At 45.6% G+C, this 19,067-nt stretch overlaps 1 protein-coding gene and 1 long non-coding RNA gene across 4 annotated transcripts in view; one reads left to right on the top strand and one right to left on the bottom strand.

Annotated features, from left to right (window-relative positions):
- Window positions 1-798: 798 nt before the first annotated feature.
- Window positions 799-6,267, bottom strand: LOC112059464 (uncharacterized). Its single transcript, XR_002888780.3, has 3 exons — window positions 6,128-6,267; window positions 5,640-5,706; window positions 799-936 (listed from the first exon to the last, which is right to left on the bottom strand). It is a non-coding gene; the product is annotated as an uncharacterized LOC112059464 (long non-coding RNA).
- Window positions 6,268-6,518: 251 nt separating this feature from the next.
- Window positions 6,519-19,067, top strand: part of ADCY5 (adenylate cyclase 5) — a 305,275-nt gene continuing 292,726 nt past the window's right edge. For all 3 annotated transcript variants that reach the window (XM_042843089.2, XM_065561499.1, XM_005279813.5), the window contains exon 1: window positions 6,519-9,080. In XM_042843089.2, the coding sequence (XP_042699023.1) occupies window positions 8,103-9,080 (978 nt within the window). In that variant the 5' untranslated portion in view covers window positions 6,519-8,102. The remainder of the gene's footprint in view (window positions 9,081-19,067) is intronic.

The raw sequence follows: 19,067 nt of genomic DNA, 5'->3' as shown, positions 1-19,067 counted from the left end.
AAACCTAATGGGATTGGGCCAGTGGTGCTCTGTACAAGTCCAAAATATCACATAAAATGCATTTGGTCCATAAATTAGAAACTAAGTAAGCAGTCTTTAAATTTTTTCTAGTCGGCAGGTTTTTTAAACTGTACCTAGTGTATTTTTCTGTATATGATGTACAGTGCCTGTGTGTATTTATAGCAAGACTTCCATCATTATTACTCTAATCTACAAGTATGACAACTAACTAATTGGTGGTTTTTGTTTTTTGAGTTGGGAAGGTTCACTAACCCACTCAAATATTCCTTGTTAGGAGCCTGCAAAGACTTGTGCACAAGTTTAATTTTACACACTGAATAGTCCCATGTGAGTCACTGAGACTAATCATGGTGCATAATTTGAAGCATGTCTGAAAGTTTTTAGGCCCTGTAACAGGGTTGGCACCCATCTCTTGCAAGCGCCCCCCCCCATGATGGGGTGTGTCTGCATTCTTTCAACCAGTCTAGCCCTGGTATGGGGCTATATCCCCAGGGCTTCCTCCCTGGAGACACTATCTTCCTGGTGCCCTTCCCAGGCTCAGTCCCTAGGAGCTTCTTCATTGCTTTCCCCTGGTTGCTGCTAGCAAACTATCTTTGGCTTGGTCCTAGCAGCCAGCCAGGAGCCTCACTCCCCCGGTCCCTGCCCCCACTTAACTGTCCATCGTGCTGCAGTTCCTTCAGCCAGCCAGGCACGCAGTCCTTTCTTCTCCAGCTTCCAGCAGCAGGTACTGCTGCTCTGTTCTGCAGCTCCTTTTATATGGCCCTCCTGAGCCCAGATTGGGTGCTTCCCCCTGCCGCCCTCTAGCCTGCTTGGAGGACCTCTCCACTGCTCCTTTCCTGGGATGGGTGTGGCAGAGCCCTGAGGCCTCCAGCAATGCGTGTTTGGGCCTAGTCCATCCCATCACAGGCCCTGATCCTGCAAAGGCATAACATTGAAGTGCTGTAGTGAGATTTCCTCTGAAACCTTACAAAATAAATTAGTAATACTTACAATGTTGCATTTTCAAATTGCTGTTGATGGGATTAAATCTTGTAACTAATAGTGAGGAAACAGAGTCACGGATTGGCCCATGGTCAGAGTTTGGAAGAGCTGGGATTATAGGTCAGGCTCCTATCCACTTTCTCTAACCTCTTGACTGCCTGCCTTACTGGTAAAATGCACACATTGGTAAAATTTGAATCACCACCACAAATAAAACTGCACTTGTTAAAAGTAATAACATGCGACAATAGCCCTAGTCTCCAGGAGTGGCCCTAGACATTTTGCCAGCCAGGGAGAAAAATGATTGTTGTCTCCCCCTTCCGCCCTCCAACCCCCTCCCCTCAAAACCCCACTGGCCAATCAGCAGAGCTTTGCTGACAAAAGCCTTACAACAAATCTAGTCGTCTTAACCCATAACGGATATGGGGCTCAGAGTCTGGTGACCCAACTTGTTCCAGTGGTTGGATGTAACTATGTTCCTCTGAGAGAGCATTCGTTCCATATCAGCATTGCTCAGAGGCATGACAAATAAGGAAAGTGAAAACAGGGCTAGCTCTTTAAATCACCATTCACCACTAGTTTCAAAATTGTATACCTCCACCCAGAACTGTTCTGTGTGTGTGTCATCTGTAGTCTTCCATTTCTGGAATTTGATGGCTTGATACTGTGCATCCAAGGCCCCCAAGTCACCTTTGAAAATTTTTATCATGGAGATGGTCACTAGTGGAGGTTTTCCCTGAGAGAGAATAATTGATGGGCTAAACACTGACAGAGTTCCACAGATTAATAAATCTGGAAGTCTTGACTGCACTTGTTTAGCAGCTTCAAGGAGGAAGTCTCAGCATCTACTCTTTATAGTCCAACAGCTTTGTCAAGCTTTGCATCTCCTATAGCAATAGTGAACATTGCACCAAAATTAACAGCACACAGCAGCAAGTGGCTGGCTGTGTCACTCAAATCGACTTCAAGGAGTTTAGTGTCAGATGCAGGTATCCTTTGTGAAAACAACACTCTTGATACAAGAGTACAAAAGAAAGACTAGAGGCAGTCCAGCATCTTGAAGGCATTACCACCAGATTTGAGTTGCAACAGTTTGATGATTCTAGCAAATTCCTGCAGAATTGGTGTTAGAAACTGTAAATAGTTTATTCACAGGGTTGCAATACACCTGATACAGAACTTCTGTCTCATAGCATTGTTGTCTATCTTTGCTCAGTTGGAAATGAAACTAACTCATCCCACTGATCCAGTACGCACACACAACAGTTGTGAATGGAGAGCCATCTTGTCGCTGATAGCTGAACAAGCTTCAGTGGAGTGTTGCCATCATTAATAAGTTGATATATCTGCGCATATTCATGTGGTCTCAGGCGGCTGTGAGAAAACCAGCCGTAGGAATGAGAAACTAAAAACTCTAGACTGTGTGGCAGCATTTCTACAGCTTTACTGGCACATATTTGATGAGACTGAGATTCTTATTCCTTTTGAGGAGATGCATGTAGTTGGAATTTTTCTTCCCGACCGTAACGCTGTAGCCGTCAGTCCCAGTCCCAATACATCTGGTGAAATCCAGACCAACACGGTCAAGAAACTGTATCAGTGCTGTGGCAATTGCTTCTGCTGTTTCACCTTCCAAGCTGACTAGTCCCAAAAACATACACAATTTTGCTTAAGGAGGAGCTGAAGTAACGTACTACAATTTACACGCTGCTTTACTGAAGCAATATCTGTGCTCTCATCTATAACCAGTGAATACTGGGACTCACAATGTCTTTGAGGTCAGAGAACATGCAAGGCACAATAATTGTTTATTAATGCCAGGCATTTCGTGTGATGGAATTTTACATCTTTATCAAAAGCTACTCTGGCAAGTTCACTGGGGTGATCCATGGAAGTAACTGCTGAGTGGCAGGCAACGTAGCAGGCCAGTGTTAGCTCCACTTGGTGCATCGTGGTTGACGGTTTTGATACTGTGAAACCAACATCTGTCAGGCGCATAGAAGAAAATGGTTTTGCATTTGCTTTATGTTTGTCAGTCCCTGCATGTTGCAAAAGGTCTGCATGCTGTGCGCAAATCAGGGCTTTGCAACATTTGCAAAAAGCTTTACTGTTAGCACCAACTGCAGGCTTTAACCAGTCTTTCAACTCCTTTTCTTTTTCCTACTCCTTTTTGTATTTTCCCCCATACTCTGCCCATTTGCTTTGCTGCTGGTGCATACTGCTCTTCTTGCCTCTTTTGTTGGCTGAGCCTCAAAATGGCGGACAAGGCAGGCTAAACTGAAATATGAGAGGAATAGGAGGGATGCATCAAGTGGGTGGACCTCGTCAAGGATGTTCATTATTTTGGCCCACACCAAGAACCACCCACAATAAGGACTCAGGAGCTTGTATTAAACTCGCAAGGTTACACCTTTTCTCTGACCTTGGATTGGTAGATGCAGCCACCACCCAAGTGCAGAACCCCTTTGAGAGCCCAGGAAGGCCACAGGAAGGAATTCCCAAGTGTGGATACCCTCAAGTCCTTTCAACCCCCCTCCAGGGAAGAGCTGAGAAGGGGGGGGGGGGAGAAGAGAGGAAATCAGCTGTTGCCACCAGCTAATTAAACAACGTGCACAAACCTCTTCAGACAAAAATCCAATTCTGTTCTTAAAGGTAAATTTTATTAATAAAAGAAAGAAAATACATCTGGGAACTCAGGCTATTGATAGATTTTAAAAGAGCAACTACAAGGATTAAGCACCAAGAATAGCTTTCTTGAGGTCTAGCTTATAGCTTCCTAGACATTTCCTGATCTACTTACATATCTGGGGTTTAAAATGAGAAATTTCTAGGTATGATACGGATGATTTTTTTCATACCTGGCCCAAGCTTCTTAGAGCATAGCTGCTGCTGTTCCGCTTCTCCCCAGGAGGACAGACAGACAAAAGGGGAGTCTTTTTTCAATTTTAAAAAATTCTAGTCTTCCCATTGGCTCTTTTGTCCAGGAGCCCACTCACTTCCTTTTACCTATGCATAGCAGTGAGACTTTTTAACCCTTTACAGGTAGGGCAATTAGAGAACAGCTGCTAAGAGCTTATAGCTACTGGCTGGCTGTCCATAAAAGGGAGCTACCTCCCCCCCCTTCATTTATCAGAGGGGTGGGGAAAGGCCATCCACCACATTCAAATAATTGCATGAAGAACAACATGCCCGCCCAGAGATGCATCATTTCTGTAATCAGGTGTTCGGCTTTATATGTGCAAGCACACCCCTTCCCATTACAGAACTCTACAAGTGACACATGGGATGGGAAGGGAAAAGGGAATAAACACCCCCTCTTTTATTTACTATTATAAGGGGAGGAGAAAGAGAAACAGGCATCCCTTCCAAAAACCAACTCACTCAAAATAGTGTTATGTCACTTCTCTGGGGGTACGTGTAGTGTACCCGTGGGGCTACGCCGAGGGTTCAGAGGTTACATCAGCTCATCTATATATTTGCCTAGTTTTACAACAGGCTCCATAAAAAGCACTAGCAATGTTAGTACAAACTAAAATTTCATGCAGGCAATGGGTTGTTCATACTGTTCTATATAAAATACATTGAAGTGCAAGTACAATATTTATATTCCAATTGATTTATTTTATAATTATATGGTAAAAATGAGAAAGTAAGCAATTGTTCAGTAATAGTGTGTTTTAAGTAAGGTGAAACTGGGGGTACACAAGACAAATCAGACTCTTGAAAGGGGTACAGTAGCCTGGAAAGGTTGAGAGCAACTTGTGTATGTGCTACATTGCAAGGGGAAGGGGGAAGAAATTATATCTGCCTCACACCAACACCAGCCCTCGGGGAGGGGGGGGGGAAGAGAAGGGGTTGGAAAAAGGGAAAGCTGGCTCCCGCATTATAGTCTTACTCAGCATAGGGGAAGGAGAGATGTATGCTGCTCCTCACTCCTTGATGCTGTCCTTACAAGGGAGGAGTCAAAGAGGAGGCACTGGACAGGAGCGGGGGAGGGGGTAGCAGCCTCATGAGGGAGGGGGCTGTCCAAGGATAGGGAAATGGGGGTGGGGCAGGTCAGCGCTGGAGACTTGCCACTGCCAGTAAAGTTGCAGACAGCAGGGGCCCACCATGGCCCTGCAACAAAACCCTACGCCTACGCCCTCCTGAGCATGGAGTGGGCAACACAGCAGGAGGCCTATGCCATGGCCACCCTGCAGTTCCCCTTCCCCACTCACAACTGTGCCACCCCCCTCCCTTGACAGGCCCCCAAGACAGCTATGCCTGCTTCAGCCACCAGTGACTGACCAACAACTGTGCCACCCCCAATTGCTGCCAAGTGGCCCAAAGTTGTGCTGCTGCACCCCTACCCAGATTTGCCACTCCACAGCCTGTGTATCCCCTGCCCCTCACAGCGCCCCCCAGCCCGGCAGCCATACCACAGTCCCGACAGCTCCTCCCCCTCCAGTGGGTTCAGGTGCACCCCACCACCAGAGATGCACTACGAATTCTGTTCATTCCCTCGGGAGCACCTGGCACTGGCCACTGTCGGAAGACAGGATACTGGGCTAGATGGACCTTTGGTCTGACCCAGTGTGGACATTTTTATGTTCTTAAAAAAAAGTGGCACAGGGCTGACCTGAGCTGCAGGTACTTACCGTTGAGGTGCTGAAAACGCTTTCCGACGGAGACAGGCACCGAGTTAAGTGCCCTCGGAGGTGCCCACTAGCAGTGAAAACAAATCAAAAACCAAAAAAAAAAAGCGTGAGCAAGCCAGCAGCCAGATCAGGCAAATCAGGCTGCGGCACTGCAACAGTGCTGCTACTCCCCCACCCCCAGTAATCCAAACCAGACACCCCATTAACACCCAAACCACAAACCAACCCAGACACTCCCTCACCCCCTACCTAGTGCCACAGTCCTGTCCTAGCCACGTGGGGAGTAGGCAGCAGCCCAGCAAGCGCACACACAACCCCCCCCCCCCAAACCACTAGGGTGACCAGACAGCAAATGTGAAAAATTGGGACGGGGGTGGGAGGTAATAGGAGCCTATATAAGAAAAAGACCCAAAAATTGGGACTGTCCCTATAAAATCGGGACATCTGGTCACCCTACAAACCACAAACCAACTAAACACCCCCATCACCTAGTGCCACAGTCCTGTCCCAGCCACGTGGGGAGTCGGCAGCCAGCCGGCAGCCCAGCAAGCGCGGTGCTCACACACACACCCCCCATACCACCCCGCGTCCCCTGCCAGGGTCCGTCCCAGGCAGCAGCTGCAGCCACGTGAAGAGAGTCGCGGGCACTGCTGCTGGTAAAGACACTTGGGACAGGCGGGGCGGGAGGGGGCGAAGGAGTTAAAGAATTTAGATTGCAGATTCCAGCTGCTGCTGCTGCTGCCCCCGCGGGCTCCGCCCCCCCAGCCAAACGGGACCATCTATTGGAAGAGAAGCCAGCGCCGCTGGTCAGGTAGGAGAGCCGCCCAATGGGAGCAGGCAGCCGCTGAGCGAGCACCAATCAGGCGGCGCTGAAGGCGGAGGCCAGCCGGGCTGAAGTTTGGTTGAAGGGGGGAGTACAAAGACGAGTTTGAAAGGTGCGGATGGAATGTCTCTCGAGGCGGCGCGTGCGAGCGCGGCCAAGGGGAGCGATGCAGCTGGCGGGGTCTGGGGGAGCCAGCGCTTCGGAGCAGCGTCTCCTGTAAGAGCCATCGGGCAGCTCCGCAACTAGCTGGATTTTTGCATTGCGTAGGGAAAGAAACCGCTCTGCTGTTGAATTAAAACAAAATTATTATTTTTTTGGCATGGAAGGGTGAGGGCTTGCACCCTAGGCGGACGGCAGTGATCTGAAGCAAAAGCCAGGTCCGCAGCAGACGGAGGAGGATGTGTGAATGAATTGCCAGGTCCCCTTCGATCCTGCTTTGCAGAGACGGCTGCATTGCCCCTGGAAGACCAGACCATCGCTAGTTCTTCTGGCTCATTTGGTGTGTCTGCAGCGGAGATAGCGCATCGCCCCGCAGCGGGAGCTGCTGGCTAGAACCTGCCCCCGTGCGCTCTGCTGGCTGGGAAATCGCCCTGTGAGCTAGCGGGTGGCTCCGGCTCTCCAAAGGAGCCGATTGATTTGGTCCCCCCAGCTCCCCGGACACTCATGCTGAGTCTGCTGAAGGGAAAGCTCAGTGTATGTCCCCTCTGTAAAGGATACATCCACTCCTCCAGACCATTAGTGTACTGAGAGCCTAAAAACCATCCAATCCACGCTCCTCATTTGCTGCAGCGCTCTCCGCTGGGGCGAGGAGGGATTTTGATCATCTCTAGGACATGTTTTCTTTTTCTGTGCGACTAACCGCCAAAGATTGGTCCCAGCACCGCCCTCCCTCTGCCCTTCGTAGTTTGGTTCCGAGTCCGTTCAGATGGCCAACAAATGGTGGTTTGGCCAGGCACTAACCCCAGGTGGGAGTTGTCATCACTGATTCTCTTCTGCCTTCCACGCAGCAGCCCGCGCAGAAATGTGCTGGCTCGTCAGCACGCTTCTTGTAAGGTACCTTGGAGCGGGAGCCTTCGCTTCTCGTGCCGGGATAATTGTTTTGATCCAAGAGAGGATTTGCAGTTTTCCAATGCTAATAAAACTGAGTAGTCTGGGGCAGTGATTCTGGTTTATGGTGGGAGTTCAGGTGATTTTCCTCTCTCCTTCCCCAGCCCCCTTCCTGTGAAAGTTCCGTATAATTATTTAAACAAATGACCAGTTCCCTAGAGAATTGGGAGAGGAAATGACAGATTGGGGAGAACCCTCTAGGAAGCTACCCCTGGGATTCCAGGTATTTATGAGGCACTTGTAGCAAGCTCCAGGAGACCCCAGTTTGTAGAGGGGAGGGTGGTTGTTCACCGAATTGGCTGTGCTCTCCTGACAACTAGCAGGAATCTTGTATCACTGACAACCTGAGACTTTTGTGTGAACCAGGACTTTGCCAAAGAAGGAAGGATCTGCAGTTTTCGCTCCCCTTGCATTGTTCCCTTGACGCTAGGAGAAAGATGCTCAGAAGCTCAGGTCCCTCCTGGCTGTGAGTGGACTTTTTTTCTTTTCTTTGTGGCTTGTCCCCTTTCCCAACACACTTTTTGCTACAGGGCATGTCCCGGCCCAACAGTGTGAGCCCCCCGGGCTTCGGAGCCCCTGCACCTCGGGGAGGCACCGAGCAGCATCGATCCGCCTGGGGGGAAGCAGAGTCCAGGGCCAATGGCTATTCCTATCCCCTTGCCCCAAACAGGTCATCGAGCAAGAAGCCTTCTCGCATGGCGAGCAGGTGGAGGAGTGAGGAAGACTACGAGCCTCAGCCTAACAGGAACCAGGGGGAGAGCGGTTGCAGGATGATGAGTTTTAGATCCAAGTCGGCCTGGCAGGAGCACGGCGAAGATAGTCGCCACCAGCGCAGAGGGAATCCCACTTTTACCACCAGCCCTCGGCACTTTGGGGAACTGGGCGAGGTGCGGCCCCGGTCCGTGGAGCTGGGGCTGGAGGAGAAGCGGATCAAGGCCAAGATTGAGGAGCTGGAGGAGGAGGAAAGGGACTCCCAGGTGGCCTTCTCCATGGGCAGCTGCTGCGGCAGCCTGTTGCAGATCTTCAGGTCCAAGAAGTTCCAGTCGGAGAAGCTGGAGCGTCTCTACCAGCGCTACTTCTTCCGGCTCAACCAGAGCAGCCTCACCATGCTGATGGCCGTGCTGGTGCTGGTGTGCCTGGTCATGCTGATCTTCCACGTCGTGTACGGTCACTACAAGGTGCCCTACGTGGTGGTGCTCTCGCTGGCCATCCTGCTGGTGGTGGTGTTGTGCGTGCTGTGCAACCGCAACGACTTCCACCAGGACCACATGTGGCTGGTGTGCTACTCGGTCATCCTGGCCATCGTGGCCGTGCAAGTGGTGGGGGTGCTGCTGGTCTGGCCCAGGAGCGCCTCCGAGGGCATCTGGTGGACTGTCTTCTTCATCTACAGCATTTACACGCTGCTGCCAGTCAGGATGAGGGCTGCGGTCATCAGCGGGGTGGTCCTCTCAGCAATCCACCTGGCCATCTCCTTGAAGACCAACGCAGAGGACAAGTTCCTGTTAAAGCAGGTGAGGCAAGCTCTGGCTCTAAGCTCTGGTGGTTTTAGCTGGCAAAAGGGCTTAAATTTAGTTTTGTGGATCTGTTTGGTAGCTTGTTCTGGACACTGGTTTGTCTGCTACTAGATGGGAATTTGCCCTGGACGCTGACTAGTCAAATCATGGTCTGAGTGCTCACTGTTGCTTTTCAATAACTGCTTTAACCTTTTTCTTCCTTTTTTAATTTTTTTTTTAATCTGGCTTACTAGCTTTAAGTAAGTGGCATTTTTAGCACAGAATGATCTTGACTAGCCCTGTGGATAGAGCCTTTCTGTTTTATTTAATGTCAACAGATCACCAGTGGAATAGTACTTGTGCTTGGTGCCCTGTGACTGAAAAATGGTGTGGAAAAGTCTTGGTGCTCTTATGGGGGGGGGGGAGATCTGTGCTTGCCTGTAATTCTGTAAAATGTCAACAAAATGTACAACTTGGTTTCAGAGATGCGTGTTCCTTGACTCATGTAAATCAATGACCTAAAGAGAGGGGTTTGCTCTGTGAAATGTACAGTAAATGCCTAGAGGGTAAGGGGTAAAAATAGATTCCATATGTTGCCAGCAATAACCTTGTTTGTTTGTTTGTTTGTTGTTTTAAACAACCTTGCATTTTAAACTCTTATCTGTAGCTGTGGTAGAATGTTAACTACCAGTGAGTGGCTCAGCTCATTGAAACAATAAGACTCATAGAATGGGTCAGTGTGCAGTGTTTAGAAATTACCATATCTGTTTAGAGAACAGTAATACAAGGAACCTCTTCTCCTTTCCATGCGAAAGAAACAATATTGGGAGGCTGTTTGCTTAAGTTTAACAGACACATTGAAAATAGAAAACTATTGTTGTTTATCACTAAAGTTCTGAAAATCATTTTCATTTTGCAGTGCATTGCAGTCCCTCTTATAATAGGGGTTTTGAGTAGGATGTGTATATTAACTAAGGATTGATAATTAAGTATAAATCAGGTATTGGTAGCTTACCGTCTTCTCTTTTCCAGCACTATATTTTATGCCACACTTTGTTGTGGCTGACCAAGTATTATTACTTCTGACATCTTCCAGTATCCACCTTATCATGAGTATTCTAGAGAGAGACTTCTTCTGGGGCCTGAAATTAGACAAGGAAAACCTAATGGGATTGTGCCAGTGGTGCTCTATACAAATCCAAAATATCACATAAAATGCATTTTGTCCATAAAATAGAAACTAGGTAAGACGCTTAAACTGTACATAGTGTATTTTTATGTATTTGTAGCAGGACTTCCCTAATTATTACTCTAATCTACAAGTGTGACAACTACTAATTGGTGGTTTGTTTCTGTTTTCGTTTTTTTTCACTAACACACTCAAATATTCCTTGTTAGGGCCCTAATCCTGCAAGGACTTGTGCACAAGCTTAATTTTACAGACTGTGAGTAGTCCCATGTAAGTCAATGAGACTACTCGTGGTGCATAATTCGAAGCATATCTGAAAGTTTTTAGGCCTTGATCCTGCAAAGGCTTAACATCAAAGTGCTGTAGTGACATTTCCTCTGAAACCTTACAAAATTTATTAATAATACTTAAAATGTTGCATTTTCAAATTGCTGTTGAAAGCATTAAATCTTGTAACTAATAGTGAGGAAACTGTGTCTCAGAGGTAAAGTGGTTGGCCCAAGGTCACAGAGTTTGGAAGGGCTGGGATGATAATTCAGGCTCTCAGCCACTTTCTGTAACCACTAGACTGCCTGCCTTCTTTCTATTGCACCACACTTATTGGTAAAATGTGAAGTATTATCACAAATAAAACTACGCTTGTCAAAAGTAATAATGTGCTGCAATATCCCTACTCTCCAGGAGTGGCCCTAGCCATTTTGATTTTGTCCTGTTCCCCTCTCTCCTCCCGCCCCCTCCCCCCTCCCAACCTGCTGGCCAAACAGCAGAGCGCAAAAATAAAAAACAAAAAAAACAAGCAGTACAGCATCTCCAGGACGTTGGCACCCTTCTTACCCACCCTAGAACCAGCCCTGGTACTCTTTGGTAAGTCACAAATTTCTGCATCAACAGTTGATCTCCCAATTATTCTAATGTGAGGTTCTGCAATAGTTAAACAACATCACAGGATTTCTTTTAAACCTATTTTCAAAAATTAGTTCTCTGCATGATCTTCCTGTGGGGTTTGTTTTGTTTAATCCAGATTATGGGCTGGATCCTCAGCTGATGTGAATTGGCCTAACTCTATTGAAGTCAGTGAAGCTATTCCCTATTCTACCAGCTGAGGACCTGGCCTGCATTGTATTTGTTTGACATGTGATCTGTCCAATATTAAAATCTGTATCTACAAAGCCTATTGCCTCACAACTATTAGCAGGCCTTTCTGACCGAGTCTGTTGCGTGTTGCCATGGAAATCTCATTTTTGTTAGATTCTGCCCCACTGATGCATATAAGCCGCCCTCCTGTATTTCTCTTTCTCTTAAAGCCAAGATGGGCAGAGGTGGATGAAGGCCAGAAAAATCAAATGGCCTTTCCACTGTTATTAGTCATGATGTAACTGTTGAATTGGTCAGTAATTGAACTATGGCCATCAGACCAACTGGTCGTTCAGCCATATTTCTTATTCAAAGACCATTTAGAACTTTCATCCCTCTCCCTTTTCGTGGCACTTTGACCGTGATATGGCAACTACTTTCTTCCCTTCCTCTTTGGTTTGTGGGGTTGGTTATTTGTTTTTATTTTCTCCCAATTGTATCAGAGCTGGACAAAACAGGTACTCATGCAAACATTGCAGATTATCATAATAAGCGGATGTCTGACTAGGTCTGTTCTCACCTTCTGGGATAGGGGAATGTGGGGGTGAGGAATGGGAAGGAGAGGGCAGGATTGGACATGGCCACAGCCCGCTGCCCTCCTGCTAGGGTCTGCATCCCATGGGAAGAAGGGTGTAAATTTAGAGCATCCCTGTGGCTGTTGTGATACTGGAAGCCATGCCTGCCCCTGCCCCTTAATGTCCTTGGAATATAGGGAACACGAAAGTGTCCTAAACCACCTTTGCACACACTCTCCCCCGCCATGCTTTTCCTGTGCTCAGTGCAGGATGGACTGAGAATCATGGCTATTGTAATTCCTCCCTTTTAGAGCTGTGCTGCTCTTTAAAACATTTTTGGGAATCTAAAATTTAAGTGGCCACTGAATTGGGTCCTCCAACCTGAGATACCTTGGACCTGATTTTTGGATGCGTTGAGTGCTGGCAGCTCTAACTGTGGTCAACAAGAGCTGCAGGTACTCTGCACCCCTGTAGATAAGGTCAGACACCCAAAACTTAAGTAGAGGTCACTTGTAGAAATTTTGGCCTTCTTTAGCACCTGGTCAACTCTTCTTGACTGGGAGTGAGGGAGGAAAAAAAATGTGAATGTTTATTATGACTGACCATTCCCAGTTCAGGACTGCACTAGGTAAAAAGAGAAATAAACTAGTGTATGAGAGCATATTTCACATACAAAGTGCTCGGTGGAAGCAAAATATATTCCATGCATAATACTTCAGTCAAACTACAAATCTTAATTGCTTCTGTATTCCTTGTACACCTGCAACTAGTTAAAATTTACACATTTTTAAACCTGTTTAAAATGCAAAACCTTTATTTTTCCAATTTTATTCTTGAGTTATTTTGAGAATGTTTGATTTATAAATGTGATTCAGCGTACATACTGTATATCTTGTCTTGTGCTGAAATTTCCATGAGGTAGTGATACACTTCCGGACTATGAATAAATGAGATCAGCTTCAGAATTAACATATAAAGACTGTCAGTAAAAGACCCTTTTATGGTAACAAGACAGTCTAATACAGTACTTGTTCATTTGAAAAGAAACCTACTATTCTCACGTAATTGTTTTACATACATGGTAAAACTGATATTGTGGTTTATCTATATTACAGTAGACCCTCAAATGTGCAAATATTGAACAGACACCTAGGAAGACCACAGAGCTTACAATGTAAAGCTGTAACACTGAAAACAATTATATAAACTTCATGTATGCAAGTTGCCCCATTGACCTTAGTGGGGCTATTTGAGTGTATAAAGTTAAGATCAAGCCTATGTGTCAACCGGTTCAGGGGTTGAGAATCCAATTGATGCCAATGGACCATCTTTCAGTAGACTTTATTGGGCTTTGGAAAAAGAGAACCAAGAGTTGGGGATAGGGATGCAACATAACAGGCATTAACTAACAGTTAATTTAGGTTTAGGCTCTGTTTTACTGCCCAAACCTGTACCGTCACATTGATTTCTCAATAACATAGTTGAGGAAGGGCGCTTGTAGTTCATTAAATACTTCAGGCGACGCGAGGTCGTCCAGTTACAATGTATCAGAATAATAGATGACTAGGAAAGTTGTCTTACATAAATAACCTTGTGGAAAGTGGAACTGAAATTACAGTGCTCTTTTAAAGTAACATTTATTGTTAACCTTTCTCAAAAGAGTTCTAATAGCACTGTTCACAAACAGCTGCACCATCATGTGGCTCTCTTTTATAGCACTCTCTGATCCAAGCCTCCTGCAGCTAGACTCCTAGCTGTTCAGCCCCATCACAAACACCTCTGTCATAACAATACTGCTCTAATGATCCCCATGCCTGACTTCAGAGAACTGGGAACGTGTTGACCTTTCTCTCTATAGATTTGTATTAATGATACATTTTTGCTCTGCAGCTGAATGTTGGACCCTCACAAGAATGTAATATTCCATTCTCCTATTTCTACGTGGGTGTAGGTATACATACTCTTCTGTTTCTGTTTTCCTGAAATAGGCTGTTATTTTTAGCAAAGTTGAAGCAGCTCCTGCTCCTATTAGAACATCGGCTCATGTTACGAATAGCTCTTTAGCATCTCATCAAGATGCTTCTTATTGGATGTGATCTAATTAATGTTCAGTTAGTAGCAATAGCACAGTCTACACACCAGGAGAAATTACTATCTCTGTACTACGGCTAGCTTGCAATAGCACACGAGATATCTAGGTCATGACTGATTTTTGAGACTGACAGATTATCAGAAATGTGCCACTGCAGAGTTAATGGGATATATTTTGTTGCTGTTGTTGTTTTCAAATAGGAATTGGGGTTGTCTTTTGTTCATAAGCAGAGATAGACTTGCTACCTGAAATGCAAAGCCCCATGTGTGACCTCTTTAAGCTTGTTGATATTTGTGCTTTCTCTGCTACTTATTGGAAGTGGGGTTGGAGGCAAATCTAAATAACACTAATATGAGACCCACTCCTGCAGTTCTCATGCACATTGGGACCAGATTCCACTGCCTTAGTTATGTTGCATAATACCTTGCGCTCAGTAGCCCCACTGACTTCAATAGAGGGTCTCCTATAAAATACAATCTAATGTGAGTAATGGTGGCAGAATTTACCCCAGGAATAGTTCATCTGAAGTCAGTAAGAGATGTAGGATTGGGAGTCCTTGGTTTAGAAAACTGAAGTACCCAAAAGCAAAACTCCGTTATACCCATGCAGTCTCACTGGCTTCAGTGGGTGCAACTGAGGGTAGAAATTAGCCCCAGTTGTGCAACATTTCAGGGTCTTAAGTATCTACTGTCCCTAAAAAGAATATTGTTCTGTATGTATTGCGGTGGGAATATGGCTTGAGGTTTTTAAAGGTCTACTTATGAATGATTCTCTTCCCCCTCTCTAATTTTCCCTAGCATCCTTTGTTCTTTTTTTTTTCTTTTCTGCCAGAAAGGAAGCTTGTTAGAGATGGGGGTTTATTTTTGTTATCTTCGTTGGTCCTGATGGCTACAAACATAACAGGTGATATAACGTTTGAGTGCTGACAGTGTGCTTCAGTGCTGGAGAAGATGCTCTTAATTCCCCTCCACTCCTGATCTGCAGGACTCTGTGGCACGTTCCGCAACCTAGTAGATTGACCCACTTGCACTTAGTTCTCTCATCCCTTCAGCAATGATTGCAGAGTCTTATGGCTGACTGAGAGTAGGTGAACTGAATATCAAACCTACCTTGGTGGAGATGGCTTAGGTATACTGCTGTGCCAGGTGCAATAATTCTAGTGAAAGAATCATCACTCTAGTCACTTTTATGACACTTTGGAAATGGCAGGCAGGATATGCAAGTTTCATCTTTGTTCTCTATCTAGATGAAGATGTTTCAGCCAAATGTTGACGGATTGTTTCATGCTTTGCACAGAGGGGAAATGATACCTTCAAGTGTTCTTGAATCTTACAAGGCACAGTTGACTGACCTTTAAGCATCTTAGGCTTGTTGTGTCTGTTTGATAGGATTTCAGTGGAGGGTGATAGCCTTGGTGATAAATAACGCTAGTGAAAGGGAAACAGAGCCCTTAAACTAATGTCAGATGTGGACTCTAGACGGCCCACAATAGGGCCTCTGAGTGACACGGTCTTGAGCTTTAACTACAATGAAATGATCTCTAGCTGCTGCCTTCCAGAATGGTGTAATACTTTACACTGTAGCCACATTTACAAGGCTCTCATTAATTGAGGGTGTAAGATTTCCACAGGCTTCAAAGAGAATGTTTGCTTTCCTTGAGTCTCGAGCAGGTGTGGTGTTTTCAAAGTGTGCACATGCACACATACAGAGCAAACTCTGGCTTGACAGTGTTGCCAAGGTTTTGGGCAGGAGAAGTCTGGGAGTTGTCTCAACTGGAGTGTGAGCTTTGGGCATCGGGTGATTCTTCAAATGGATTAGGGTTGGATTTTGCTTGAAAACCGTTAGTTGTCCATCAAAGCATCCTTTGATTCCTCCCCTCCTTGAGTGATTGAAGCTTGTTCTATTAGCTTTCGTTACCTGCCTGCCTGTCTCTTTTCTTTTTTCTTTCTTAACTGGAACACTTGTGGAATATTTTCTCGTTGTTCTTCTGTGGCCAGCTGTTGTTCTTCTGTGGTCAGCTCAACAGAATCTTCTTGATCTCTTGTTATAATTACTCATCCTGCAACTAAAAATCTCTAGCATTTAGTTAAACATAAACTGAGCCTATTGTCAAATTTAACTGTTGTTACCTGGTTTGCATTGGGTTTGTTAATGTGGTAAAGTGGCCCTCCCCTGGAGCTGTTCAGTGGCTTCTGAGAAACCACACTCTCTAGTTCCTGTTTTTTTTTTTTTTTATGCTGTACTGCTGAGTATGTTTGAGAAAACGGATCGGCTTTTGATGTGGTGTGGGTGGGGTTTAAAAAAAAAGAGATTTCTAAGTATAACTCTTCTTGTGAGCCTAAGGCAAGCTTTATTTTCTTGTATGAATCCTTCAATAAAATGCATATATCATCCTGTATAGACCATATATGCAAAAAATATACTGCAGGTGGAATTAGTGCATCGGAATCTCGCCTCCCCTTCCTGATTGTCCAGTAACCTGATGTATATCTCTTCATGGCTGGGGGGGAATAGTGGGGTGATGAAGGAAAAGTGTGTGTAATGCAAATATTTAAAATCTTCTATCTTGCTTTCCTGAAAAGCAATGATGTGAAACTGACTCATGTGTGGCCAGGGGGGTTGTTTTAGGGACACTCTGATTTCTAGTTCCTTTCCTTTCTCTTATCTGAGTTTTTTTTTTTTTTTTAAATACATAGCATTAACCGTCTTTGCTCCCTTCCATCCAGTGGAGCCTCTTTCCTCCCTCTCACTACGGTCTCCTTGATCTTCACTTCAGCCTTTGCACAAGAAACCCCCTTGCCCCACCAAAGCCCAGTTTGCACTGAGATCCTGGCAGGTGCTGACTAAGGGGGATGTGGGGAGTGGCAGAATAGCTATGAGTAAGAATAATTAGTTCAGATTTCTTAAAGATGAGATCTTCTAGAGGGCCGGGGAAAACATTTTCCAAAGGGAAACTGGTACCTGGCTGAGGCACAAGCGAAGTTAGAGATTGTTTATGATCTAGAGCCACCACAAGCTCGTGAAATTTTTTAGGGCTATACTAGCACTTTTGAAATGGAAGGTAACTCTCTGCCTAATCTTTACCTGCCCCCTGTCCTGATGCCAGGAGTTAAGGACTATATGCTGGCAGAGCAGTCTTGGTTGTCAGTTAAGCAGAACTAAGGAGGAAGTCTCAGAGGAGGATTAGCTATGTGATAGGACAGGATGCCCTTTTACAAGCATAACCCAGCAAACATGGAAGAGGATAATCCAGATGTGGATTTAAAAAAAATCCTTCCTCAAAGTTTGACATCTCTTGCTTTGGGGATTCAGGCGAACACCTGCTATAGCTGGGTTTCCAGCTTTCCAATGAAGGCGATGTGAGTTTCTTGCACTTCGTGAGATCATACCTTGGAATGGTTACCGGTCCCTTGTACCAGGCAAAATGAGAATTCGGGATGCTTTCAGCATCCATAGCTGAGCCAGATCTGGGAAGTTCTGTGCTTTGGGGGTTTCATGTGAACTTGACGCCTCACCAGTTGTCATGCTCGCACCAATAGGAATTGTATCATTTAATAGTGGGCTTGAAGTACTGTGGAAACAGATGCAGGGATAGTCCTGCATTGACCGCTGAGGAGGTGGACCAAAATGGACTAATAGGAATTTCCCATTTTAAATGTCGTTGGGAACGCGACCTCTAACTTCAGCTTTTGGCTCCTATATTTGAAGCATTTAGGATTCCCCTGAATAAATACTTGACTGGCCTCCTCATCTCCTGGATAGCATCCATCTTGCAATGCAGAGAGAACCTTCCTGCAGGAAGGGCAATAGGCTCAGCCACTTAGGAGCTTGTTGCCAGCGTTTGTGTCTCTGACCGACCATTAGCAGCGCTTCTCATTGGTGCACCTTCGGACATTCAGTCAGGCTTTCATTTTGATTGTCTTTGCAAAAGTTGGTTTATAACGCCAGGTTGCACTTATGTTTCACTCTTCCTGGAAGGTGTTGCCACCATGCTCTTTTCCACATGCATGAGAAGTTGCTAATACGATTAGGATGTATTCTGCCCACCTCCTCGATGCAAAGAAAAGGAATCCAATTTGTGTATGCAAGATTTCATGCATGATGCATGCAGCATAAGTTTTTGCATGTGCGTGGCCTCTCCTGTGGGATGGCTTGGTGATGTAAGCATCTGAAAGGAAATGGACTCCCTAGCACCACAGGTCTAAATCCCATCTACTTATGTAACCACTCTCCTTTCTCTTCTAGATAAAGAGAATTCTCTGCAGTTCATTGGGTGACGAGGTGCTTCTCATTGGAAACTAGCAAAATCCAGAGGTTCTGTCTGCTCTTCATAGACATTTAAAACTCCTGTAAAACAGCCTGTATGAGTTTGTCCTGGCATCCTTAATCAAAATGCCCCTCCCTCCCCAGACTGCTGTTCAGCATGCTGGGCATTGGTTAGGTAGCTGTCACCCTTCACCTCAGTGGAGGCTCCATTTCAGTGATGCTGTAAAGTGTTTTAAGAGCCTTTTGGGGATTAAAGCTGCTATGTAACCCTGTCACATATTATGATGCTAGGGAAATGTTTGCTTTGTGGAGAGTAAATACGAGGCGGTACAGAGGAGAGGTAGCCATGAAGGGGAGAAATGTAAGTGAAGAAATGGTTCTTTTCAGCTGTTAGCTGAAGTCACTTCTCTAGCAGATCTATTTCTAACTGTTAAAACTCTTCTCTAAAAAGAAAGTTTCCTATGCTTCCGCTGAAGTATCTGTAGATAGTTCACAATTATCAGGTGCATCCTGGTTCTGTGGCCGAAAGACTTTTCGGTATTGCTGCAAGCAAAGCTTTGTCACAGGGAAGCTAATGCAAGCCATGTGTGCCACTTTCCCAAACGCTATGGCTCCCTCTCCTTTCTCTTTGTCCCATGCTTGTGACAGAGGCAGAAGACAGTTGCTGCAAGCAGTAGTCCCTTAGCATGTCAGCTTGCGGACATGGCTAATTTATGGAGTAAGTCAAATCGGTATTTCTATTAACAGCAAGATTGCCAGCTAGTGTACAGAGGACACTGCATCTGTGTGTGAGTGATGCATCTTTTCCA

The sequence above is a fragment of the Chrysemys picta genome, chromosome 11 (assembly GCF_011386835.1).
Source record: "Chrysemys picta bellii isolate R12L10 chromosome 11, ASM1138683v2, whole genome shotgun sequence".
Classification (NCBI taxonomy): Eukaryota; Metazoa; Chordata; order Testudines; family Emydidae; genus Chrysemys; species Chrysemys picta.
Note: the sequence above shows the minus strand (reverse complement) of the source record. Positions and strands in the feature narration are given on the sequence as shown.